The following is a 23,529-nucleotide window of genomic DNA, read 5'->3' on the forward strand; positions in this document are numbered from 1 at the left end:
TCAAACCAACGGTTTGCGACACAATGATCTCCGCTTTTCTTTCTACTACCGTATGTACAGCAGTTTGCGAAGGCGTCATGGACTGGAAAAGTCATCACCTCAAATCTTGACACCACCTGGCAACAAATATCCTCAAAAATGTCTTTGACTTTGGCGTCACGGCTGGCATCAAGCTGGCATGTGGAATTTTTCTCTCGGCGTGTCGAAAAGCAGCTGATTTGAAGAACATAGTACTATTAGAAGATGTCCCTCGTGAGATCACCCGCGCACTATCGATTGCACAAGACCTATTTGTCCACCCATGGCCCGCTGTTGAACTTGCCACTCGTCCTTTCAATAGTTGTTACCGTTATGTGCACTATCAAAGGAGCAGCAGCGCGGTCTCGGCTAGCTTCTGAACTTATGAGTCGTTCGACTTGTTACTAGACCGGTGTCGCTGATCTAGCTCGGAATGTCATCATGTGAGCACGAACGGTACATATGATACGTGACTCAAATCCGGTAAAACGCAACATCATTGATGGTCCTATAGGATTGGTCAGAAGACCAGGTCTCATTACAGTATACTAGTACTGTGCTTGGTCCAAGACGATCTGGATATATAGTGTCATAAAGGGTCCATGAGCGGAAGGCATGGGTCAAAGATGCAAGATATGTGCGAAGTATGCAGAACTACAATTCCATTAGCGAATCCTGAAAGGCTTCGGTCTGTCCATGTCCAATAAAGAGAGCTTGAAGAGAGCTGAACAGAATATCGTAGGTAAGTATGGTTGGCAGTGTGCCAGCGTCATGCGGTCTATAAACATACGAACAGTGTCTAGTTTCGAAACCGTTTTTCCTAAACCAGAACCAATGCCCCTCCAACAATAAATACGACTGCCCCAAGAATGTTTGCACTACGCAAGGCTTCTGCGCCTGCAATGTAGCCATCTGGAGGGCCGTATATCCCACCCGATGCTGTCGCTCCAGGGCTGGGGGCACCGTTGGCACCGCCATCGCCACCAGCAACAGTAGATGCTGCAGTGGGTAAATTGCTGTAGGCAACTGATGTGGTCGTCCCATTGTTGGCACCGCTGGAAGTTGCAGAAGAGTTACCAGAGGCAGAATTGTTGGCGGACGCCGTGGGAGAGGGAGTGATGGTGAACACGGTGATCTGTGTTATTGTGCTAGTTTGTCGATTGGAACCAAGAGTCTCTTGCACGATCGTAGACGTGGAGAGCTGGGCACTCTGTGATGACTGGAAAAGGGATGTCAGCTTGGCAGATAAAATGAAATGGGAGTACGAACCTGCGCGAGTGAGAGCAAGGGCAAAGCCAGAAGAAATGAGAGTAGATACATCGCTGAAAGACTGAAGGGCGACGATGATGGACGATGAGAGAAAGAGACTGTTACTGACAGGTAATACCTGTACGCCTGGGACACTCTAGTAGTAACGGCGAAGGTGTTGGCTGAGTAACTTGCGCCGTCGGGTCAAGCTTATGCCTGGGGGGGTTGCGTCAAGGAGGGGGGTCGATTTCAGTTCTTGTTTTCTACTAAATACTTAACAAATGAAACCGATACTGGGCTTTCCATCTTACTGATATCCCCCCATCTGAGGTGCGCAACAATAACAGAGATCGTCATGTTTCCAATACAATCGCACACCGTACACCTCGTTCTGCAGTACATATCACCACCATCCCTATTGACTGAACCCCTGCCACCTCACTTGTTGTCCAGACAATTACTTCAACGACACCATTTTCTTCAGATTTCCCCTGATAATCCCGTCGATTATCTATGTTGGCCCGCACCTCAAAGTGCCCGTGTCATCCAGCTCCTCGACACCTATCCCCTCACAGCTCCCGGTGATCAGCCGGACCACTATTTCGTTCGATACACATCAGATTTAGAGCACACTTATGCTCATGTGCAGGTCGTCGCTCATGACGAGGGCGTCCGCGTGCTCTTCGAATGGGATGATCAAGACGGATGGAAGTATCATGACAGTCAACTGATGCCTTTCCCGTCTACATCACGCCCTACGTTACAACAAGCAAATACCCAATCATCTTCAGCGGATGGGGTGCGGCTGCAACGGCGGCCAGCCACGTTCTTTGCCGGTACCACAGATCTAGACGATGAAGACCGTTATTGGAACGCATACGGAGCCCCACTTCATGATTCATTTTCCGCTTTAGCACCGCGCGGTGCAAAAGATGGCTCAGCCGACGGAGCAGAAGATGCTTATTGGGCACAGTATTCATCAGTACAAGGTGCTTCTTCCTTTTCGAGATATTTTTTACCTTGCCTGACCTCTTCACTATCCCAGGATCCGCTGACTCCACGGTGCCTTCGCCTCTGCCGAACAATCGCAAACTACAACCCGCGCCTCCGACTTATTATACGCAAGAAGAGACTATACCGATACCAGATGATGCTATACATTCTTTGCCGCTAAGCGACAGTAAATGTGGGCCCCCATCGCCTACCAAGTTGGCACATCTCCTTGACATGATTTCCCCACGTAAAGACCTCCACACACCCACGTCAAACGAACCACCATCAGCTTTCGACCGTGATACCCCGTCACCTCTCTCAACACTGGATAATTCTGACCTCGTGACTCCCGTGTCAGGCAACCTGGGTCAATATACCCACGTTGTTCCACCCGTAAAAGTCAAGTTAGATGGTATGCCATATTCTAACGGGCAACATTCAGGTAACGGACAAGGTGATGACGAAGAAAACGAAGTTGCTGTCGAGGAGGATAAAGCATTGACTGAAAGTATCAAAGGCATATACTACCTGTGGAAGACGACGAAGTGGAGACAAGCAGATGAAGAGAGCAGTGACGCATTCTTACGTATCGTCCGAACGGCTGTAACTCAGTCATGATTAGTGGTATAGCATTCTTGGGCTACACGTTTACACCAGTACGAGCATTATTGATGGGTACATCATTGCGCTACTTCTAGATCCCACCCCATAATCACCATAAAAATTGTATGCAAGAACAGCGTGATTTGTATTTAAAGCGGATCGCTTAAAGAAAGGGTGTAGATGTCTATGAAGACAATGCCGCACAGGCTTGGAGAACTAAACCGAGTTCAATCAGCGCAAGGTTGACTTGTGTGAGCAATTGAGGATTGTCGGGGCTAAAAGTCGGAACTGGAGATGCAGTGGACGAAGTGGTAGTTAGGATGGGAGCTGATGTGGTGGATGACATGGTTGTGGTTGCGAGGGTGCTTGTGCTTGTGGGGGTGGGAGTGGGGGTGGGAGTACTTGAGGTGGTGGCAGTCGATGATGGTGTCCAGGTGCTTGTGGAAGACTGTGTAGTCGTCGTGGACGGTAGAGATGTGGACGTGGAAGAAGTACCATAAATCCACGATCCAGACAATTCGCCCACGCCAGTTGGCGCGAAGAATTCAAAGAGACCTTGACTGAGGTCAAGTCCCCCACAGGGACATCCAGGGCACTGTGAAGAATTCTGAGTTAACTGTCTACAGAGCAGTAATTCGCGGAAGATACCTCATCTGTAATCTGGGCCTGTGTCGACTTGCCACTCACAGTGATAGTTACCGTTTGGAAGCAGTGACTGCCTCCATTAAATTCCTTGTTGAACGTCGGTTTCAGGTTATGCGGTCACAGCTCAGACGGTAGAACTTACACATGAGTTGAGCGCAACAATCTAGGTGGATGTCAGGCGATCACAAATAACCTAGGAAGATAGAGGACATACAAAGTCGCTAGGACTATTAAATGTTCCACAAGCGCCCCTGGTTATGCAATGAGCAAGAGTCTTCGATGGACTGCAGGACCTACTCACTGGCCATCTTGAAAATAAGTAAATTGGTCTCTCTTCAAGATTTTCGTATCCCCAGACTCATCGACAGCGAGAGCGAGGGGCTGGTGGTTCCTGCTCAAGGCGCGTATGTGCGCCAACCTGCGCGATTGGTCATGTGCGGCCGGCTGAACCCCAGAGCTGATTACTTGAGAGAAGGACGAGAAAGCACACAAAGCGACAGACAGGTGATAAAAGGAGTGCATTCTATGAAGGAAGGTTTGGTTTATTGCCGCAACAAAGTGAAAATACGAAGCATGAAGGTGAAAAGAATTGGTCTTGGAACCTTGAAGTTTACGGACGCCAAGTCAAGTTTCCACACACCGTTTCAGGAACGAAGATTGCCAATCACCAATACCATGCCTTGTTATTGAATTGCTCCCATGGCGGTTTCAGAAGGCGCTTGTAATGCAGTAACATTATCAAGTTGACGAGACAATGCAGGAAGTACTATATAATTTATCTACATCAGAGGTGAGTATGATACTTGTTGAAATCTCAAGAGGTCATTAGATGGTCGCGTTCTATCTGGTGGGGGTATATTCATGTATAGATCATTCATCATCATCATCATCATCATCATCATCATCATCACCATCACCATCACCATCATCATCGTTCACAGGAATGTCCGCTTGTCCTGGCATTCGCTGGTGTGAACTGCTATTAAGTGCGGACTGACGGTCAGAACTGCAGAAGACTTACTACGAACGCAAATTTGCATACAAGAAAGCCCCCTTTATTGAGCCCTTTTTCAATCCACGCCTGCAAAAAGAAGTGCGTCGGGGATAAGAAAGCATTGGGTATTGACAAGCGACGCACCTTTTTCACCAGGTATAGGCCATCATAGCGATACCTATGGATAAACTTCGAGTTAATGGAGAATTGGCAAAATAGAAATTAAACTGACCCCTCTGACGGAGCATACTTTGACTTATCCCTCCCTTTGAAGCCACGGATTACACGGACAGGCTTCTGAGTGTCAACAGATCTCTGCAAAGAATGCGTCAAGAAACCCTGAGTGCACTGCCTGTCCATTTACCTTGATGGCTGCGTTGTTTCTATCTTCGAAGGTCTGATCGCCGCTTTGAGGAGCCGTTCGAAGCTGTTTGAAGATGAACCTGAAAACCGAAATTAAGCGATGTTTACTTACATTTTTAGGCGCTGTCTTTGTTCCCCGTAAATCCCTGCCGCCTAAAAAAAATGAGGACACCTCCGTTGCTCCACTACAAACACATACCAGAACCGGTGAACGTGCTGGATTACTATAAACCACTGTGTTTTCTATGTTTGCATCATGACTCACAATGCGTATCCTTCATCTACATCATCATCATATCCGCCTGAAAGTGCGATCGAGTATGCACCATCTGGACCTGGCGCAATACCCGCAACCCAAGGGCTATACATTGAATCAGCTCGACAATGCCTATTCGAAGGGGGGAGTGGCTTACCCATGGACAGATGCATTTGAACAATCTTCCCTAGCACACGAAGTAAGCCAATATTTGGTGGCAAGAATCACCGAGACATCCTCACCTTGTTGCCCACCATGTCCCCACCTCTACATCGGGTATGTGACCGTACATATGACTAAACAAAATTACACGGTCAACTTGAAGAGAAAGCACAAAACTACTGACGTATCGTAAGTCCTCTTTGATTTCACCTGGCCAACTTTGAGCTTTTGGGACCGTTTGATTGTGATTGGTTCCGGGACCCCGCGATCTTGTTCCTGCTTGTAGTCGAATGTTCTGCCAGCAAGACGAGAACTTCTTCGCGTGCCCCCTGGTACATTACTATCATCTGGTAGACGAGGAGCTTTTTTGGGTGGTTCCTCGGACCCGTCACTCGAGGGGGAGGGGGACTTCCGTTTCTTAGCTGCCACTTTCTTCTTCTTGATGTTCTCCTTCGGCTCGTATTTAGGTTTGAGGGGACCGATACCCAGGCCGGCAAGGAGTGCTTTGTTGCGTGCAATGTTCTGCTCTCGCTCTTCTGCGTAGGACATAGTGGCTGGCTGAATGGAGGCGAAAGTAGGCCGAAGCAAATGAACTCAGGTGTAAAATCGTGTCACCCACGTGACCGCGTTTCATGCTACGATATTCGGTAGCACCATATTTATGCATTAAATGTATAGACATACTACGATTCAGCGTTATATACGAATCACCTAGTGCCTTGTGGTACAAAGGGAGATAGGCCGACGATATTATTGAAGCCAACCGGGCTCATTGGAGGAGTTGGAGTTCCATCTGTCTGTCCGCTGACGTTGCTGTTGCTTAGGGCTCGAGATGGCGGTCGTCCACTTATGCGGTCATTCAATGCCGCATGCATCTCTCCTACGCGTCACACATCAGGTCAACAGCTTAATTGGCCAATGACATGGAGAGCTCACTCCCGATGAATTTGCATTTGCCTTGTTTCCTGTAGCCGCATTTAGACCCTCTGGGGCAATAGTGTCCAGAAGGGCAACTTTCGCCGGCAGGACAAGGTTGGTCTAGATAAACAGAGAATTGAGATTGCCATCCATGAAGAACAATCTCGCGTGACGCACTCTTGTTAAGAATGGAACAAGGAGATTTCATCGCATTGGCACGAAGGTCGGCGTAATTGTCTGCTGTAAGAAAATAATCATGGCCGTAGGCACATTTATCGCCCTGCTTGCACACGGACAGGTAGAAAAATGTGCAAGGGTCGTGGGGTTTCTGTCAAAAGATCGGCGTAATGCTCGATGAACAGCATCCGGAGACGTACGTTTGTTGAGTGGCTGGTCGTGGCAAAGTTAACATTGATGATTAACACTTGATGGAATAAGAAATAAGGCCGTACCAAAGAAGGGTCAAGATATCTGCAGAATTGTGTACCCGAAGAGATGACAGGACTCTGTGTTCCTACAAGGAAATTCTTGGAGTTAACCCTCTGTTTTTCATGTTCTTGAGGAGCGAATCCCGTTGGAGGCCGCCGACCTCCTGTGTGAGTAAGATGAAGGAAGTTTCTTTGTCATGAAAACTCCTTCAATATCGAGGTGGGGCAAATCAAAGTGTTGAAACTCCTTGGCGAGAGTCTTGTATCCACGGAGCAGGACAATTTTTTGCAGTAAGCCCTCATTTTCGAGGGTATTTAATGTAGTAGTGTATCCATTGTCATGTCCGCCTTGCGGTCGCATCAGCTGGACAAGAACTTGGTTTGAAAACGGAAAGGTCACCTCCAAAGAATACACGTGAAGTCTGGGGAAAGCGGGTGAAAACACGAAGACATTCTACCGAAAAGTTAGAGGAAGAAAAAAGAACTAAATGTTATAGCATCACCTTTAATCTTCGCATCAGCTGCTTCCTTTCCCCCACCCACATCCACAATAGAGAATAACGGTGAAGCTGAGTTGAATCCCAGCACAAATGATTCAAATTCTGCTGAACTGCATATACCGTTATTCACCAGCGTGTCCATCAAGCCCGTTTTGTTGCAGTACACAGTAAGCCAAACTTGGCCACGCCCGGAAGATCCAGCGTCAATATCGACCATATAATCTGTCAACCCTTTGGTTAGTAGCATAGCCGCCTGCCGACCTCCCGTATGGCCGGACGCCAGTAAGTCCTGAGTAAAAATGTTGCCATCGCCCGTCGACGACGCAGAGGAGAAGTGGGTTATCATCCTGGAGATGGGATCATTTCAAATTGAGCATTGAAAATACATATCGGACGACCAACCGTTAATGAGCCAATGTTTTTCTCCAGCTTGAGCATATTTTTTTGTAGATTGCATCTTTCATCTTCGGCAGCCTTGAAAGCCAGCTTCCAGACCGACAGTTCTCGTTCCAGTTCGTCAACCCGCAGGCGTAGCGTCTCATTATCAGTGAGTGTGAGACGAAAGAGGCCTTGTGATGGGTTAGTCTTCTCTGCGATGGATAAGAACGCCGCGTACTTGACTGCTCTTTAACCAGTCTCTCCCTTGACACGAAGTGGTGTAGGTCTTGTGACGGTAGAAATCGAAGGACGCCTCACCATGTTTCAAGGTCATTTGCAGTATTTAAGGTAACACATTCTTCCATAGCGTTGGCTCTGGGAGTTCCAAACTCCCGTTTTCTGTAAGGTGTCCTAAGAAAGCCAGTGCAGAGTGTTGCGCAGCATGAGGTGTGATGAATGCAAAGGGGCAAGCCTGCAGGCACCGGAACCTAGGTAGCGGAGCATCAAAATCTCGGGTCAGATTTTATGTAAAGTTTCAATTGAACATGTACAAAGGTATAAGCTCCGCTACAGCAGTTACAAAAATGTCCGTGGATTAAATACAGAGTAACAGCGAAAGACGTCTTATTCCAACATACAGCACCACTTCTACTTGATGCGCTTGAGCTATCGTTCGAAAGTTAGATAAATGATGTTTATGACGTGCAAAAATGGCAACACACCCTTTCAGTGTTCCTGAACACGCCGTTGTCCAATGTCGTCGTCTTTTGTTCGATGGTGACAAGTCTCGAGTTTTGTTGATCGAGCTCCTGTCCCATAGCGGTACCCAGTGCTTTCAAGTTTTTGGTGATTGCCGAGATCTCGTTCAAGTTGTCGTCCAACTCGTCTTCCAACTCGTCATCAGAAGCACCCGCCTCAAACTGGTATCTCTTCCGCTGCTCCTTTCTCGTGGCCAGCTGATCCGCAGTGCGCAATCTGCCTGACTCTCCGGAGGTCAGACCTTCTTCATCCTGACGGCCATAAGTAGTGGCACGTCCCAAGCGGTTCTGAGTATCTCTGATGTCCTGCATAGCCTTTTCGCGATCTAGCCTTTCGTCTTCGTACCGCTGCTGAATCTTGTCTTCCTGAGCAGCGCGTTTTGCATCCTTGTTCCAAGTAATGACAGGGCGGAAGATCGACCGGTTAAGCTGCTTCAATTCACCGATCTGATCCTCGGCGCGTAAGGTGTGACCCTTTGATACATCAAGATGACGCTCAGTGTTGGCGAGTTTCTCTATCGCGAGGCGATCAATGTGAATAAAAAACTGCAACCTCAGCCAGATCTCACCAGATTGATCCCCGAGTCTTGTGATGGTGTTCCCCGCAGTCTCTTCGGCTTCCCGAGCAAGCCTCAGTGCATTCCTGGTAGAGTTGACGCTCTCTTGCTTCATGAATCTGGTTTGCTGTTTAATGCCTTCTACATCTTCTTCATTCTCCTCCCCAGGAGCAGGTTCTCTGCCTAGCGCAGGGCCATCGAAGTATCGACCAGAACCTGTCTTTCCCTGAGGATTATAACCAGCGAAGAGCTCGTTGCGGTTCCGGTCTGCCTCAGCATTAGCGATTTTACCCGCCGTGGTACTGTCACAGTTGTCGTACGAGTTCTGCGACAGAGTTCTGGTGCTCATGGTATTATAAGGATCAGGCCCATCGCGGCTGGCAACGTAGGTACTAGCGCTGGACTTGTAACTGGGGAGGGAAGACGTGCTTCGAGATGTACCACGCGGACCGTCTGATCTGGGCTCTAAAGATGGAACAGGAGGAACCAAATTTTTCTCCTTGCGCTTGAAGAACGACATTTCCTGAGGTATGTAGATGAAAGGGCGATGGAAGAAAAGCAGGTAGTACTTGGTCTCTACTTACCGACCAAACACTGGAATTCGGAACTGCGGCACGGCCACGTGACATCCTATATAATAGGATCATGCCAATTTACTTGAACAATAGAAAGCGCCCATCATCGAATTCTGAAGCATTATTTTGGAGTTCCTTGCAAGACCGTCATCACAATAAGGACGGTCTCGACCTTGTAACGATGTGCCCATAGCTTTTCGCGCCAGTGTTTCCGTCAGGTTTCAACACAAGACGAATGTCTAAAAAAAGTACAAAAGCGTTGCAAGCGCATCGTCGCTTAGCGCGACCTCTTTGTTTTTGCTCAGTTGTCTTACGGAACCGACGCGTACCTGCTACAATACATAAGGTCGACTTCCCAACAATGGAAAAGTACGCACCAGTTCCCCCTTTGATAGGTCCAGCTAGTTTCTATCCAGCACATTCAACCGCGACACACTGACGAGCAGGCTCTCGTCCTCCTACATTCATTTTGCATCTTTGTTGAACTCGATATTCTAACGCAACTGGTTCAATCATGCTAGCCGATCTTTCAAAAGGCACCATCCTGTACTTGACACCTGTACTGATGTTAACAGCACTCCTACTCTCACTGTTTGCGTACCTTGCCCCGACTGTTATGTTGCATAGCCAAGTCGCATTGCTCACAGTCATGCCTTCCTCTGCATTGACACATCCCGGGTCCAGCCAAGTAGTGGATGGTCCCAGCATCTTCCTTGGACCTTTGGGGTCGTGCTCTCGGCCAAGCAATGAAGCTGGTCTGACGTGCACGCCATCGTCTATATCTCCTGTCTACAGTAAGTCACGACTATCTCATTTCTAGTATCAGTCACGCTCATGGAATGAAGATACTTCTGTATTTACATCTAATACCCCCAGCTCCGTCATATCGGCCCCACCGGAAGGTGCACCAGCCTTTATCGCAATTGCCCTGGTCTTCTCCGCGATTTTTTTCTTCATGTTCACGGCAATATCGTTCCGTCACCTGATGGGCAAAGCTGGTGCTGTATGGGAAAAACCCATGGTGCAACGTGTTTCCGCATGGATTGGAGTATTTGCCTTCTTGATTGGTACGCATCTCCTTCGAAGTACACATAGCCGGCGCTAATCCGGGTGTCTAGGTCTGGCATCTACCCTCATTATTTTCATGTGGTTTGGGAAGGCCGCTGATGACTTCAATCAAAGTATTCAGGGTCAGGGAAGCAATGGTCCCCAGTTGATCGCCAATACTGGCAACGCGTTCACGAGTGAGTGACCCTTGACCTGAGTGTTTATTCGGATTTCAAGTTCAGTCTTAACAAAATCTGGCAGTGATTTGGGTAGCATATGCATTCTTTGCCATCCCTGTCGTGGTTTCGCTGACTAAATTCCACGTTCTTGCTACGAAGTGATGATGACCAAGTATGTTACATTTACACGCACGGACTCGTAGACGCCATCTTCCGCCACTCCATCTAAAATGTACACTTATCTATAGTCGCTTACTGTTGCTGTATCCATAATGGAGACGTCATTGCCCACGCCCTTCGGTCGAGATGTTTGCGTGCACGAGCGGCTTGAATCGATGATCAGGTGGGGCACTTCTTAATATTCGCTAGCTATTCGGCCCAAGTGAGTTGGGGCGCTTGACTGCGAGAATGGGTGCGTTCCTGTACCAGCTTGTCTGGTTCTCGATCGAGTTCGGAAACCCTGCATCCTAGTAGCTAGTGTATCGCTATGGTCTCCCTGCTCACGTTAGTCCTGTTTTGTGTGGCGTGGGCTTGGCACGCGACCAGCCTGGACACTCCGGCTCCCGACCACATCGACACTAGCCCACACCCGTTGTGCCTTCGGCACATGTCTACATATTACATTTACAAAATACTATATACTTTTATTTTAGTTCTGAGGACAGAGGACACGGGAGAATTTTTTGGGAAGGGCAAGAGTCAACAGCAAGACACAAACAGTGAGACTGAAGTTTACCTGGGACACTGGCTTGCAATCCCGTGGCCTCGTGCCTCGGCCAGTGGGATGCAAGCCAGTGTCCCAGGTAACCTTCAGTCAAACTGTTTGTGTCATGCTATTGATTCATACACTTCCTCCCAATTATCTTGTCCCATGTCCTGTTGTCCTGTGTCCTGTGTCCTGTGTCCTGTGTCCTGTGTCCTGTGTCCCATGTCCCGTGTCCCATGTCCCGTGTCCATGTCCCATGTCCCGTGTCCTGTTGTCCCGTGTCCTGTGTCCTGTTGTCCTGTTGTCCCATTGTCCTGTTGTCCCATTGTCCTGTTGTCCTGTTGTCCTGTTGTCCCATGTCCCATGTCCTGTGTCCCATTGTCCCATGTCTTGTTGTCCCGTTGTCCCATGTCCCATTGTCCTGTGTCCCATTGTCCCATGTCTTGTTGTCCCATTGTCCCATGTCCCATTGTCCTGTCCTCCCATTGTCCCATGTCTTGTTGTCCCATTGTCCCATGTCCCATTGTCTTGTCCTCCCATCTCCCATCCTCCCATTGTCTTCTCATCCTCCCATTGTGTCCTCTTGTCCTCCTCTTGTCCTCCCATCCTCCCATCTCCCTATTCACCCCATTTCTCCATTCTCCATCTTCCCATTCCCCTGTTTACCCATTGCCAAATTTTCCCATCTTTATATTTTCGCAATTTTGCATTTTCACATTTTTGCATTTTGCATTTTTCACATTTTTCTACTTGCTTGGTGTTCTCTTTTCTCTTTTCCCCACAAAAATCCCAAAATCCCTTGTTGTCCTTCAATTTTTACTATTTATTATGTATTCACAGTTGCAGTACATATAAAATTCATTGTTGTTGTGCAAAATGGAGGGCCAGTGAGCACTTGCCAATCCCATTGTGGCTCAATTTTTACAAATTCCCACGTTTGGACAGTGAGCTCGTATAGTAAGGGACAACGGTTTTTTCAAATTCAAACTCCGCTTGACAGAACCACATGGGATCCTTTTTTCAGCGACCTTACCGACGCAACCGAAAACAACCGAAACAACCGACACCATGTGGGCTACGCGAAAATGCCCAAATCGTCCCACCCCTTCCCCCATACCGTTCTCCCTTACTTTATAGACGAGTCCAAGCCCGTTGTGCCTTCGGCACAGGAAGCAAGCAGAGCACTTTGTGCTCTGCTGGAGGCACCTTCAGTGCTTTGACTCACTGTGTCTGCATATTATTTACTTGTGAGAAATAAATAAATTCTTACATCTTACATTATATAGTTTTGTTTTAGTTATGGGATGTTGCACAAACAGTTTGACTGAAGGTTACCTGGGACACTGGCTTGCAATCCCGTGGCCTTGTGCCTCGGCCAGCAGGATGCAAGCCAGTGTCCCAGGTAAACTTCAGTCTCACTGTTTGTGTCTTGCTGTTGACTCTTGCCCTTCCCAAAAAATTCTCCCGTGTCTCTGTCCTATTTTCTGCTTTCCTATCTCCTGTTCTCCCGTTCTCCTGTTCTCCCATTCTCCCATCCTCCTGTCCTCCTCCTCCCATTTCTCCATTCTCCACCTTCCCATTCCCATGTTTACCCATTGCCCATTTTTCCTATCTTTATATTTTCGCATTTTTATGTATACAGAATTACAGTACATATATACATCATTGTTGTTTTCACATTTTTCTATTTGCTTGGTGTTCCTCCCCTTGTTGTGGCTTAACCAATTTTGGACAGTAAGGGAGAACGGTTTTTTGAAATTGAAACTCCGATTGACAGAACCACACGAAATTTCTAAATCGAGGTTTTAGCGAGGTGAGCGCAAACCATGTGGCCTTTGGCGAAATAAGCGGCGTTGGCGAGATACGCGTCTCCCACACACAGCCACAAAACCAGTCTCCCTTTCTTCTTAGACGAGTCCAAGCCCGTTGTGCCTTCGGCACAGGAAGCAAGCAGAGCATTTCATGCTCTGCTGGAGGCACCAAAGGTGCCTTGCCTCACTGTGTCTACATATTATTTAATTTTGTGAAATAAATAAATTCTTACATCTTACATTTAAAAAATATTATATAGTTTTGTTTTAGCTATGGGATGTTGCACAAAGAGTTTGACTGAAGGTTACCTGGGACACAGGCTTGCAATCCCGTGGCCTCGTGCCTCGGCCAGCGGGATGCAAGCCAGTGTCCCAGGTAACCTTCAGTCAAACTCTTTGTGTCATGCTATTGACTCATACACTTCCTCCCAATTATCTGATTTCCTATCTCCCATGTCCTGTGTCCCATGTCCCATGGTTCTGTGTCCCACTGTCCCACTGTCCTGTTGTCCTGTTGTCCTGTTGTTTGTCCTGTTGTCCCGTGTCCCGTTGTCCTGTTGTCCTGTTGTCCCATGTCCTGTTGTCCCGTGTCCCACTGTCCCATTGTCCCATGTCCCATGTCCCATGTCCCATGTCCCATTGTCCCGTGTCCCGTGTCCCGTGTCCCGTGTCCCATGTCCCATGTCCCGTGTCCCATGTCCCATGTCCCATTGTCTGTCCTCCTGTCTTCCATCCTCCCATTGTCCTCCCATTGTCCTCCCATCCTCTTGTCCTCTCATCCTCCTATTGTGTCCTCTTGTCCTCCTCTTGTCCTCCCATCCTCCCATTGTTCTCCCATCCTTCTGTTGTCCTCCTATTTTCCTCCCATCCTCCCATCCTCCCTATTCACCCTATTTTTCCATTCTCCATCTTCCCATTCCCCTGTTTACCCATTGCCAATTTTTCCCATCTTTATATTTTCGCAATTTTGCATTTTCACATTTTGCATTTTGCATTTTGCATTTTTCACATTTTTCTACTTGCTTGGTGTTCTCTTTTCTCTTTTCCCCACAAAAATCCCAAAATCCCTTGTTGTCCTTCAATTTTTACTATTTATTATGTATTCACAGTTGCAGTACATATAAAATTCATTGTTGTTGTGCAAAATGGAGGGCCAGTGAGCACTTGCCAATCCCATTGTGGCTCAATTTTTACAAATTCCCACGTTTGGACAGTGAGCTCGTATAGTAAGGGACAACGGTTTTTGCAAATTCAAACTCCGCTTGACAGAACCACATGGGATCCTCTTTTCAGCGACCTTACCGACGCAACCGAACACCGACACCATGTGCGCTACGCGGAATACGCATTCTCACACGGTTTCCCCCATACCGTTCTCCCTTACTTTATAGACGAGTCCAAGCCCGTTGTGCCTTCGGCACAGGAAGCAAGCAGAGCACTTCGTGCTCTGCTGGAGGGGCCGTTGGCCCCTCCAGTCTTTATCATTTCAACACAATTTCAATAAATAAATCTTTGTCATATACAAATACACATTTATACAATCTGTTGTACATCAATCTTCAATCAGTCTTCTAACCACCTCTGTGTACACTATATTGCTTGTCTTTCTCTCTTCTTCATCTTCAGGGAAAATCACAAATACTCTTGATGGGTGAGTGCACCGAGACAAACCCACATACAGCTGTCCATGACTGAACACAGGTGTCCTCAAATTTAGACCAACCCACTTGACACTCTGACCTTGAGCCTTGTTGATAGTCATGGCAAATGCAAGTCGCACAGGGAATTGTCGACGCTTCAGAGGAATGGGGTTCTCTTCATCACTGGCCTCCATGTTCATCCGAGGAATCAGCACAGTGGCTTCATCTTGACCATCCACTTGATTGTTGCCCTCTTTGAGAATTCGACACTTGAGAATCCTTGTGTTCCAATCCACCAGGATCATCCGAGTCCCATTATACAGTCCCTGTGTGGGGTCCAAGTTGCGCAGGAGCATCAAAGGCACTCCTTTCTTCACCTCCAGTTTGTGCAGAGGGAACCCTGATGGGTTGAGAGTGTGAAGGAACTCTTGAGGGATGTATTCGTATTCCCTGTCTGTCACTGAGTCTGCACTTGTGAACAACTTCTTGTCTCCAGCAAATGAGTCGAGAATTGAGGTGTTGATCTCGTCCACATCAGTGTTTTTTGCAGAGAGGATAGTGCGGTCCAGGAAGTAGGAGTCAGGCAAGGGAGGATGATTGGGTTGGAGGACATCAGAGTAAAGTTTGTTGATCAGGGATGGGATGTCATTGTTGGGACATTGCATTCCTTCTGGGAGAGTCACTGTGCCATCTCCATCTGTGCCCATACCACCCCCAATCTCAAGGAGCCATGCAGCAAATTGATCAGATGCAGGATCTTGACCAAGACGCATGTTTGTCTTGAGGTGGAAGATGCGAAGTCTTGGCCAGAGGCGAGATCTGCAAAAGGTGGCACTGACAATCTGCTCCCTGGATCCATGAGGCACCACTGGCAGGGTCTGTCTGAAGTCTCCTCCAAACAGCACAGTAATTCCTCCAAAGTCGGCATCAACACCAAGAAGATCGCGCAAGGTACGGTCCAAGGCTTCCAGGTTGTGACGGTGGAGCATTGGTATCTCATCACAGATGATCAGAGAGGTGCGCTTCAGAAGCTCATGGACAGGATCGCCCTTCTTGATGTTGCAGGTGCTGTCCTCATGGATGGGGATGGGGAGCTTGAAACGGGAATGAGCTGTTCGTCCACCTGGCAGAAGGAGAGAAGCAATTCCAGAGGAAGCCACACAGAGAACAATCTTGCCCTCAGCACGCAGTTTGGAAGCAATGAGGTTGCAGAGATATGTCTTGCCACATCCACCTGCACTGTGCACAAAGTGAGGATGTCCAGGTGTTTGATCATCACGATTCATGGCATCTTCAACCACTGCATCAAAGACTTGTCTCTGCTCCTGGTTGAGGGTGGGCACTCCTCTATCCACAGCTTCCTGGAGAACGTCCTGGTCATAGTCCAGTTGCTCGACTATCAGCTGGTTTCCCTCCCTGTCCCCCCAGTTCATATGAGAGCGAGGTATGTCAGGGAAGTTCACCTCGAGGGACTTGGCATTCTTGTGAAGAAGACCATCGATGAGATAGAGACCATAGTCATGGACCTGCTCTGGAGTGGGATCCTGGATGTGCAGTCGATGAATGAGACGGTGACGCAGATCATCGCAAAGATTATCCTTGAAGTCGTTCCAAAGCAGATGAGGGTTGGTAGGGAGGCAGTGGAGGAGTATGATGACAAAAAGACTTCGCAGGCCATGTCCAGTGCACATGTGAGAGGCCTCTCTCAAGCATTGCTTCCATTCCCCATCATCATCAAGGAGACCTCTGAGCTGACATGCTTCCTTGAAAGTAGCACAGACATGATCGTCAACAGTGCGAAGGTTTTCATAGGAGGTAGCCCCTTCAAAAAACAATAGTCAGCAAATGGCAGACATGAGAGGGATCAAATGATACACACCTGGAACGACAGTCAGAAGCAATCTCAGATAGAAGCGCTCTCCAGAGTTGGGTCCAGCAGCATACATCCTTCCAATTGCTTTTCCGCGTTGGCGTTCCTTCCATGCCTTCCTGTCAACCCAGACAAAGCGGGAGGGAAAGTCTTGATAGAGATAGTCATGGGCTCCAGCTGCCACCAGGTCTTCATCAGAATTGGCTATGAACCATCCAGTAAGGCAAGTCTCCTTGGCTGCAGCACGGTCCAGAACATCTTGGGCATCATCCTCAGGATCATAGACGACCATCTGCTCATCAGGGAGGTGGACTGGCAAGCGATAGACAGTGGGCCATTCCTCATGCATCTGAAATTCAAAGATGCGCCACATAGCCTCGACAGAGCTGATGTATCTGGAGTCAAGGTATGATTTGACCTCATCCACAGCTCCTCCCATCTCCAAGGTGGCACGGTCGTGTCCTTTGTAGATGTACTTGTGGATGTACTTGACAGACTTGATGGACGCACAGACCTCCATGTTGATATGGCAGTCGAACTCTGCCAACAGCCTTGGAGGATAAGGAACAACATCTTTGTTGGTGAAGACATTGCCATTAGGCTTCTGGACTGTGCGGCCATTGTCAGGTCGTGCATACTCTGGATAGCCATCGTCCTTCATGAGTGTTTGAGGACAGAAGGTCTTTGGATAATGCTTCTTGCAACGACCATTCTCCAAGCAACGTTCTGGAGTGCAGGGACCATGGAGCATGAATTTGCTGACAGCTTCATAGAGTTGTGGATGGAGGTTCTGGTCAGGAATCTGAGCAGAGATGAAGGAGTCGACCTGCTCTGCAGTGCGTATCTTGTACTCTGGCTCGAGGAAGATGAGGAGATGCATGTGAGGGAGACCACGCTTCTGATATTCGATGGTGTACACCAATCCAGCGACCTTTCCATAGAAGCCATCGTGAACCTTCTTCAAGAGGGCCTGCTGCTTCTGATAGAACACTCGAGCCACCAAGTCTGGACGATCAACAGCAGTCTGACCTTTATGACTGATCAGCAATGAAAACATCAATAAGGCAAAAAATGCGAACTGACCTGGAAGAAGATTGTCAGCAATCTCTGGCCAACTCCCATTTGCAGTCATGGTGAGGAATAGGTCTGGTTTTTTGCATGCACGACATATAGCCAAGGAGTCTTGAAGGAGTTGATACATATAGCGAGGACCTCCACTATGAGAGGAAGGAAGGATGAAGGAACGCCCTGTCTCAGCCAGATCATCAATGCCATCATTGAGGACATTATCTGTCAAGCCTCTGTAGCAGTCCGCCCTGAGCTTCTTCTGGTTGGTTTTGATCCAGTTCAAATTGCCTTGCTCGATAGTAGCCCAAGCATCAACCACATACTGCTGGAAGAGCCGTCCTGCACGAAAGATGTTGTCAGGCTCGATTGCAGGTGGACGGATGTGAAGGCGATAGCCATAATACAGCAGCTGGGTGACTTTTTTTGCACGACCACGACCACCCTCAGGGAGACGGAGAGGAATGTCAAGATGCCATCCCTCCTCACCAGAAGGAAACATGAGGACATAATGAAGGGTGGAATAGGCATGACTGAGCTGGCTGATGCGGCGAAGCTGACCACCTTGGAGTCGCAATACAATGTCACGTTGATCAGAAACGTCCTCAGATCCATCTCCAGGAATGATGGCAGCAATCTCATTGGAAGTAGGAAGATTGTATCTTCGACCATCACTGCCTGGCTTGAAGTGAATGCGTACTTGGACATCTCTGTGTTGCTCTGGAGGCTTCTCTATCATGACTTGATAGGCTGCCTTGTACAGTTGAGCATAGGGATGGTGTCTGTAGAGCATATCATGGAGTTGTCTGAGGGTCTGAGGATTGAGATTGCGATTTCTGTCAACACGAACATCGGTGGCATGCTCTGCATCAAAGACGTAAAGCTGAGCATAGGCAGGCTGTTGAGCTTCTCCAGGCATAAGACTTCCCATGAGGTGATGGAGAGATCCATGGATGCGAAAGGAGCTTGGGCCAGAGCCTCGAAGAGCAAGGTCATCGACTTTAACACCAACAGAGGTGAATGCCACAGTACTGTTGTACTGACGAATATTGGTGACAAATTCACGCTGTTGATACAACTGCTGGAGCTCAGGAGGCCATGGTAGGAGGGGTGGGAGATGAACTTGGCCCTGCAAGCAACACATGCCAAATTTTGGATTACGTGCAGAGGAGTTGGTGAGTCTTTCAGTTGCAAAGTGACGGGCATGACAGTTGGGACACTCTACAGTGAGAGGACCAAGAGTGTGATGATTGATAGGCTCTGCATATGGCTGACCTCCAGGAGGAACAGGAGCATTATGAGGTGGTTGTTGAACAGGAATAGGAATGTTCTGTGGTGGTGGTGGTGGTGATGGTGGTGGTGGTTGATCGGCATTTTGCTCATCCTCTGGATCATCCTGCTGACGACGTTCACGCTCCTGAGCTCTCCTTCTCTCCTCGTCCTGGTCATGCTGCTCCTGTGATCCTGGATTGTGATAGTCCTGCCAAGCATCATCCAGATTTGCCTGAAGCTGAAGCCTCTCTTGCTCTGCCTGAAGATGATGCTCCTGCTCCTGCTGAGCTATGTGATGACGACGTGCTTCCTCTTCCTGTGCACGCAAGAGAGCTTGTTGTTGGGCTTGCAAAATTTGTGCTTGCCTATGCAGCTGTTGTGCCTCATGGTGCTGCAACTGCTGATGAAGCTGTTGCTGACGGTGAGCCTCCTCCTGTGCTTGTCGCTGCAACTGTTCATGAAGCTGTTGCCGACGGTGAGCCTCCTCCTGTGCTTGTCGCTGCAACTGTTCATGAAGCTGTTGCTGACGATGAGCCTCCTGTGCTTGTCCGCTGCATCATTTCCTCCCTCACTTGGCGCAGACGTGGATCTTCCATGTCTTCAACCTGATTTTGCAAGATTTGCAAATGGTGATGGAACTGAACGTTAAACCGAGCATAATCAGGTTCAGGTTGAGGATCAGGAGGTTGAGGAGGGTTAGGAGGTTGAGGAGGATTAGGAGGATTAAAAGGAGCAGGAGGTAGATCAGGAGGTGGTGGATTAGGAGCAGGACCTCGTCTGTTATGTCTTTGCCTTCGACGGTCCTCCTGAGCACGATTGAAATTTTCCATTAGATTGAAGTTATGGTCAACTCGTACTCCCTGAGCAAAGGGATGGGCATTCTGCATGTTTTGAGGGTGAGCTGCGCCCTCATAATATACAGCACCATGCATTGGCATTTGAGCAGCAGGATAGACAGGAGCTGGGGCAGGGGCAGGGGCAGGTGGAGGGTGATAGCCACCAAATCCTGGAGGATAGACAGGGACAGGAGGAGGAAGAGGATAGACAGGAGCTGGGGCAGGTGGAGGGTGATAGCCACCAAATCCTGGAGGATAGACAGGAACAGGAGGAGGAAGAGGACCAGGAGGAAAATAGCCAAAGCCTGGAGCAGGTGGGGGTGGTGGTGGGTGATGAGCACGCCACTGACGATGCGCCTCATGACGCTCAATTGCATTTCGTGGAATTCCAGGAAATCTCTGCACAGGGATCTGAGCATGATTTAAATTTCCTAGCATATGAGGAATATTCTAAATGGGATATGTCAGCAATGGTCAACATTTTAAATGAAAATAGACATACAATCTGGGCAGCATCTGGGGCTAAAGGAGCAGGGTCATTTTGCGGTACACGTCGTGCAGGAGGCGAGCCAAGATTACGTTGATTTCTCTCAGCATGACGTGCAGCAGACTGGGCTCGTTGAGGGGAAGTAGGTGGAGTGGAAGGAAGCCTAAGGAGAAATTAATTAGCAGGACTCAATAAAAATATATAAATGATGTACGAACATGGCAGTACGTAGCAACAAAATCGAAAAATGAGGCAAAATCTGGCAATGGATAGGATAGAAACACCACTGCAGCAAAATCAGTTGAGGAAGACATGAGAGACACATTATACGCACATAGGTCGGAATCCAAGAAAGTGGGTGTGTGTGGGTGGTCGAAGAAGTCTGAGCCTCCCGAGGTCAGGATCGCGTCAGGAAATCGACGTATGACAGTGCCGAAGACAACAAAAATGCTGTCCGAGATATTATCCCAGGGGATAGGAAGGCAACTGTGAGCAACTGCCAGATAGAACACCCAGCAGTCAGACTCAACGCAAAAAGCGTCCCGCCAACCAAATCTCTGCACTGTAGTGCTATCAGAGGTCCCAGCAAAAGCTGATAGCAACCGGCAAACACCCGTAAAAACAGGCAGCCAGGGAGGTAGGACTTGACACGGAGATCTCACAGGACAGTCTTTGACAACTGCAGAAGACGCCCGCAAGACTCCTCACACGTTCGTCTTGTATACCCAATTTCCCCCGTTCCTCCGTGGGATTCGGGCCCAGAAACAAACAACAAACACACCACACGAACCTGCTCTCCAAAAGGGTCCAGGGGGGGTCCAGGGGGGTCCAGGGGTCCAAGGGAGGTCCAAGGGAGGTCCAAACGGTCCAATACACAGTCCAAGAACAGCAGAAAAGCGAAAATCACTATTTTTTTTGAATTTTTCAAGTTATTTTGGTATTTAAATAAGTAAAGCTTACCCCAGGAGGGGAATTTCACTACAAATTTACAAATAATCACTGGGGAGATGGTATTCAACAATTTCAACAATAGTATGTGAGGGAACAGATGGTGGGGGAAAAGAGGTGTTCAGATTGCAAGGGTTTCGAAACTCGTAGGGAAATGGAACTCCGAAAATGAAAAGCACGCGAAAATTCCTAAAAGGTCTGATAACCGAAAGAACCGACGCAATCGATACTGACGACGCCATGTGCGTTACGCGGAATACGCGTTTCACACGGTTTCCCCCATACCGTTCTCCCTTACTTTATAGACGAGTCCAAGCCCGTTGTGCCTTCGGCACAGGAAGCAAGCAGAGCACTTGTGCTCTGCTGGAGGCACCTTCAGTGCTTTGACTCACTGTGTCTGCATATTATTTACTTGTGAGAAATAAATAAATTCTTACATCTTACATTATATAGTTTTGTTTTAGTTATGGGATGTTGCACAAACAGTTTGACTGAAGGTTACCTGGGACACTGGCTTGCAATCCCATGGCCTCGTGCCTCGGCCAGCAGGATGCAAGCCAGTGTCCCAGGTAACCTTCAGTCAAACTGTTTGTGTCATGCTATTGACTCATACACTTCCTCCCAATTATCTGATTTCCTATCTCCCATGTCCTGTGTCCCATGTCCCATGGTTCTGTGTCCCACTGTCCCACTGTCCTGTTGTCCTGTTGTCCTGTTGTTTGTCCTGTTGTCCCGTGTCCCGTTGTCCCGTTGTCCTGTTGTCCTGTTGTCCTGTTGTCCCATGTCCCATTGTCCCATGTCCCGTGTCCCGTGTCCCGTGTCCCGTGTCCCGTGTCCCGTGTCCCGTGTCCCGTGTCCCGTGTCCCGTGTCCCGTGTCCCGTGTCCCGTGTCCCGTGTCCCGTGTCCCGTGTCCCGTGTCCCGTGTCCCATGTCCCGTGTCCCGTGTCCCGTGTCCCGTGTCCCGTGTCCCGTGTCCCATGTCCCGTGTCCCATGTCCCATGTCCCATTGTCTGTCCTCCTGTCTTCCATCCTCCCATTGTCCTCCCATTGTCCTCCCATCCTCTTGTCCTCTCATCCTCCCATTGTGTCCTCTTGTCCTCCTCTTGTCCTCCCATCCTCCCCATTGTTCTCCCATCCTTCTGTTGTCCTCCTATCTTCCTCCCATCCTCCCATCCTCCCTATTCACCCCATTTTTCCATTCTCCATCTTCCCATTCCCCTGTTTACCCATTGCCAATTTTTCCCATCTTTATATTTTTGCAATTTTGCATTTTCACATTTTTCTACTTGGTGTTTTCTTTTCTCTTTTCCCCACAAAAATCCCAAAATCCCTTGTTGTCCTTCAATTTTTACTATTTATCATGTATTCACAGTTACAGTACATATATAAAATCATTGTTGTTGTGCAAAATGGAGGGCCAGTGAGCACCTGCCAATCCCATCTTTCTATTTTCGCATTTTCGCATTTTTCACATTTTTCTATTTGCTTGGTGTATCCCGTTTTGGCTCAATTTTTACAAATTCCCAATTTTGGACAGTGAGCTCGTATAGTAAGGGACAATGGTTTTCGCAACTTCAAACTCCGCTTGACAGAACCACATGGGATCCCTTTTTCAGCGACCTTAGCGAAATAAGCATTCCAAGCGGCTTGTAAACGAAAAAAACCGACGCTGGCGACACCATGTGCGCTACGCGGAATACCCGTCTCCCACCCCTTCCCCCACACCCTTCTCCCTTACTTTTTAAGACGAGTCCAAGCCCGTTGTGCCTTCGGCACAGGAAGCAAGCAGAGCACTTCGTGCTCTGCTGGAGGCACCTTCGGTGCCTTGTCTCACTGTGTCTACATATTATTTAATTATAACAAATCAATAATTTCTTACATTATATAGTTTTGTTTTAGTTATGGGATGTTGCACAAACAGTTTGACTGAAGGTTACCTGGGACACTGGCTTGCGATCCCGTGGCCTCGTGCCTCGGCCAGCGGGATGCAAGCCAGTGTCCCAGGTAACCTTCAGTCAAACTGTTTGTGTCATGCTATTGACTCATACACTTCCTCCCAATTATCTTGTCCCATGTCCCATTGTCCCATGTCTTGTTGTCCTGTGTCCTGTTGTCCCATTGTCCCATGTCCCATGTCTCGTTGTCCCATGTCCCATTGTCCTGTGTCCCATGTCCCGTGTCCTGTTCTCCCGTTCTCCCGTGTCCCATGTCCCATGTCCCATGTCCTGTTGTCCTGTTCTCCCGTGTCCCATTTTCCCATGTCCCATTGTC

At 48.4% G+C, this 23,529-nt stretch overlaps 8 protein-coding genes across 8 annotated transcripts; 2 read left to right on the forward strand and 6 right to left on the reverse strand.

Moving 5' to 3' along the window:
* Positions 1-458: 458 nt before the first annotated feature.
* Positions 459-1,496, reverse strand: EDB91DRAFT_781050 (uncharacterized protein). The gene is made up of 2 exons (XM_041328374.1): positions 1,288-1,496; positions 459-1,237 (listed from the first exon to the last, which is right to left on the reverse strand). Exons 1-2 carry the CDS (start codon positions 1,336-1,338, stop codon positions 839-841), a joined length of 450 nt encoding a protein of 149 aa, XP_041181606.1. The 5' UTR covers positions 1,339-1,496; the 3' UTR covers positions 459-838.
* A 125-nt stretch (positions 1,497-1,621) lies between these two features.
* On the forward strand, positions 1,622-2,877 carry EDB91DRAFT_1046881 (uncharacterized protein; the record flags this gene model as incomplete). The annotated part of the gene is made up of 2 exons (XM_041313288.1): positions 1,622-2,255; positions 2,312-2,877. The coding sequence occupies 2 exons, from the start codon at positions 1,622-1,624 to the stop codon at positions 2,875-2,877; spliced, it is 1,200 nt and encodes a 399-aa protein (XP_041181607.1).
* Positions 2,848-4,220, reverse strand: EDB91DRAFT_1110980 (RlpA-like double-psi beta-barrel-protein domain-containing protein-containing protein). The gene is made up of 5 exons (XM_041317730.1): positions 3,809-4,220; positions 3,722-3,758; positions 3,650-3,670; positions 3,511-3,594; positions 2,848-3,457 (listed from the first exon to the last, which is right to left on the reverse strand). The coding sequence occupies exons 1-5, from the start codon at positions 4,027-4,029 to the stop codon at positions 3,047-3,049; spliced, it is 774 nt and encodes a 257-aa protein (XP_041181608.1). The 5' UTR covers positions 4,030-4,220; the 3' UTR covers positions 2,848-3,046.
* Positions 4,221-5,901, reverse strand: EDB91DRAFT_1197482 (PUA-like domain-containing protein). Its single transcript, XM_041320606.1, has 11 exons — positions 5,467-5,901; positions 5,363-5,416; positions 5,278-5,307; positions 5,130-5,225; positions 5,064-5,080; positions 4,977-5,017; positions 4,866-4,928; positions 4,734-4,816; positions 4,646-4,679; positions 4,529-4,588; positions 4,221-4,473 (listed from the first exon to the last, which is right to left on the reverse strand). The coding sequence occupies exons 1-11, from the start codon at positions 5,829-5,831 to the stop codon at positions 4,378-4,380; spliced, it is 939 nt and encodes a 312-aa protein (XP_041181609.1). The 5' UTR covers positions 5,832-5,901; the 3' UTR covers positions 4,221-4,377.
* On the reverse strand, positions 5,902-8,020 carry EDB91DRAFT_1110990 (uncharacterized protein). Its single transcript, XM_041317731.1, has 12 exons — positions 7,825-8,020; positions 7,745-7,770; positions 7,531-7,697; positions 7,449-7,475; positions 7,132-7,417; positions 7,029-7,082; positions 6,790-6,976; positions 6,653-6,740; positions 6,561-6,590; positions 6,378-6,528; positions 6,219-6,320; positions 5,902-6,162 (listed from the first exon to the last, which is right to left on the reverse strand). Exons 1-12 carry the CDS (start codon positions 7,869-7,871, stop codon positions 5,990-5,992), a joined length of 1,338 nt encoding a protein of 445 aa, XP_041181610.1. The 5' UTR covers positions 7,872-8,020; the 3' UTR covers positions 5,902-5,989.
* A 134-nt stretch (positions 8,021-8,154) lies between these two features.
* EDB91DRAFT_1244615 (uncharacterized protein) lies at positions 8,155-9,341 on the reverse strand (the record flags this gene model as incomplete). The annotated part of the gene is made up of 2 exons (XM_041322424.1): positions 8,155-8,172; positions 8,229-9,341. The coding sequence occupies 2 exons, from the start codon at positions 9,339-9,341 to the stop codon at positions 8,155-8,157; spliced, it is 1,131 nt and encodes a 376-aa protein (XP_041181611.1).
* A 432-nt stretch (positions 9,342-9,773) lies between these two features.
* EDB91DRAFT_1110993 (uncharacterized protein) lies at positions 9,774-10,961 on the forward strand. The gene is made up of 4 exons (XM_041317732.1): positions 9,774-10,190; positions 10,242-10,463; positions 10,515-10,640; positions 10,705-10,961. The coding sequence occupies exons 1-4, from the start codon at positions 9,911-9,913 to the stop codon at positions 10,782-10,784; spliced, it is 708 nt and encodes a 235-aa protein (XP_041181612.1). The 5' UTR covers positions 9,774-9,910; the 3' UTR covers positions 10,785-10,961.
* Positions 10,962-11,450: 489 nt separating this feature from the next.
* EDB91DRAFT_1078954 (uncharacterized protein) lies at positions 11,451-11,942 on the reverse strand (the record flags this gene model as incomplete). The annotated part of the gene is made up of 1 exon (XM_041315057.1): positions 11,451-11,942. The coding sequence occupies one exon, from the start codon at positions 11,940-11,942 to the stop codon at positions 11,451-11,453; it is 492 nt and encodes a 163-aa protein (XP_041181613.1).
* Between the last annotated feature and the right edge of the window lie 11,587 nt (positions 11,943-23,529).

Source organism: Suillus paluster, assembly GCF_016628075.1.
Source record: "Suillus paluster strain FC165 chromosome Unknown EDB91scaffold_7, whole genome shotgun sequence".
Lineage (NCBI taxonomy): Eukaryota > Fungi > Basidiomycota > Agaricomycetes > Boletales > Suillaceae > Suillus > Suillus paluster.

What these genes read in the sequence shown, in the direction of transcription:
- EDB91DRAFT_1110980 (XM_041317730.1), bottom strand. Translation starts at nt 4,029, where the DNA reads ATGCACTCCTTTTATCACCTGTCTGTCGCTTTGTGTGCTTTCTCGTCC. An exon ending in TTAATAGTCCTAGCGACTTT is followed by an intron (nt 3,671 to 3,721) that starts GTATGTCCTCTA and finishes ACATCCACCTAG; the next exon opens with ATTGTTGCGCTCAACTCATG. An exon ending in TTGTTGCGCTCAACTCATGT is followed by an intron (nt 3,595 to 3,649) that starts GTAAGTTCTACC and finishes ACGTTCAACAAG; the next exon opens with GAATTTAATGGAGGCAGTCA.
- EDB91DRAFT_1197482 (XM_041320606.1), bottom strand. Translation starts at nt 5,831, where the DNA reads ATGTCCTACGCAGAAGAGCGAGAGCAGAACATTGCACGCAACAAAGCA. An exon ending in GGGACATGGTGGGCAACAAG is followed by an intron (nt 5,308 to 5,362) that starts GTGAGGATGTCT and finishes TTCGTGTGCTAG; the next exon opens with GGAAGATTGTTCAAATGCAT. An exon ending in TCAAATGCATCTGTCCATGG is followed by an intron (nt 5,226 to 5,277) that starts GTAAGCCACTCC and finishes TTCAATGTATAG; the next exon opens with CCCTTGGGTTGCGGGTATTG.
- EDB91DRAFT_781050 (XM_041328374.1), bottom strand. Translation starts at nt 1,338, where the DNA reads ATGTATCTACTCTCATTTCTTCTGGCTTTGCCCTTGCTCTCACTCGCG. An exon ending in CCTTGCTCTCACTCGCGCAG is followed by an intron (nt 1,238 to 1,287) that starts GTTCGTACTCCC and finishes TCCCTTTTCCAG; the next exon opens with TCATCACAGAGTGCCCAGCT.
- EDB91DRAFT_1110993 (XM_041317732.1), top strand. Translation starts at nt 9,911, where the DNA reads ATGCTAGCCGATCTTTCAAAAGGCACCATCCTGTACTTGACACCTGTA. An exon ending in AGTATTTGCCTTCTTGATTG is followed by an intron (nt 10,464 to 10,514) that starts GTACGCATCTCC and finishes CCGGGTGTCTAG; the next exon opens with GTCTGGCATCTACCCTCATT. An exon ending in TACTGGCAACGCGTTCACGA is followed by an intron (nt 10,641 to 10,704) that starts GTGAGTGACCCT and finishes AAAATCTGGCAG; the next exon opens with TGATTTGGGTAGCATATGCA.
- EDB91DRAFT_1110990 (XM_041317731.1), bottom strand. Translation starts at nt 7,871, where the DNA reads ATGGAAGAATGTGTTACCTTAAATACTGCAAATGACCTTGAAACATG. An exon ending in GCAAATGACCTTGAAACATG is followed by an intron (nt 7,771 to 7,824) that starts GTGAGGCGTCCT and finishes CTTCGTGTCAAG; the next exon opens with GGAGAGACTGGTTAAAGAGC. An exon ending in AAAACATTGGCTCATTAACG is followed by an intron (nt 7,476 to 7,530) that starts GTTGGTCGTCCG and finishes TCCCATCTCCAG; the next exon opens with GATGATAACCCACTTCTCCT.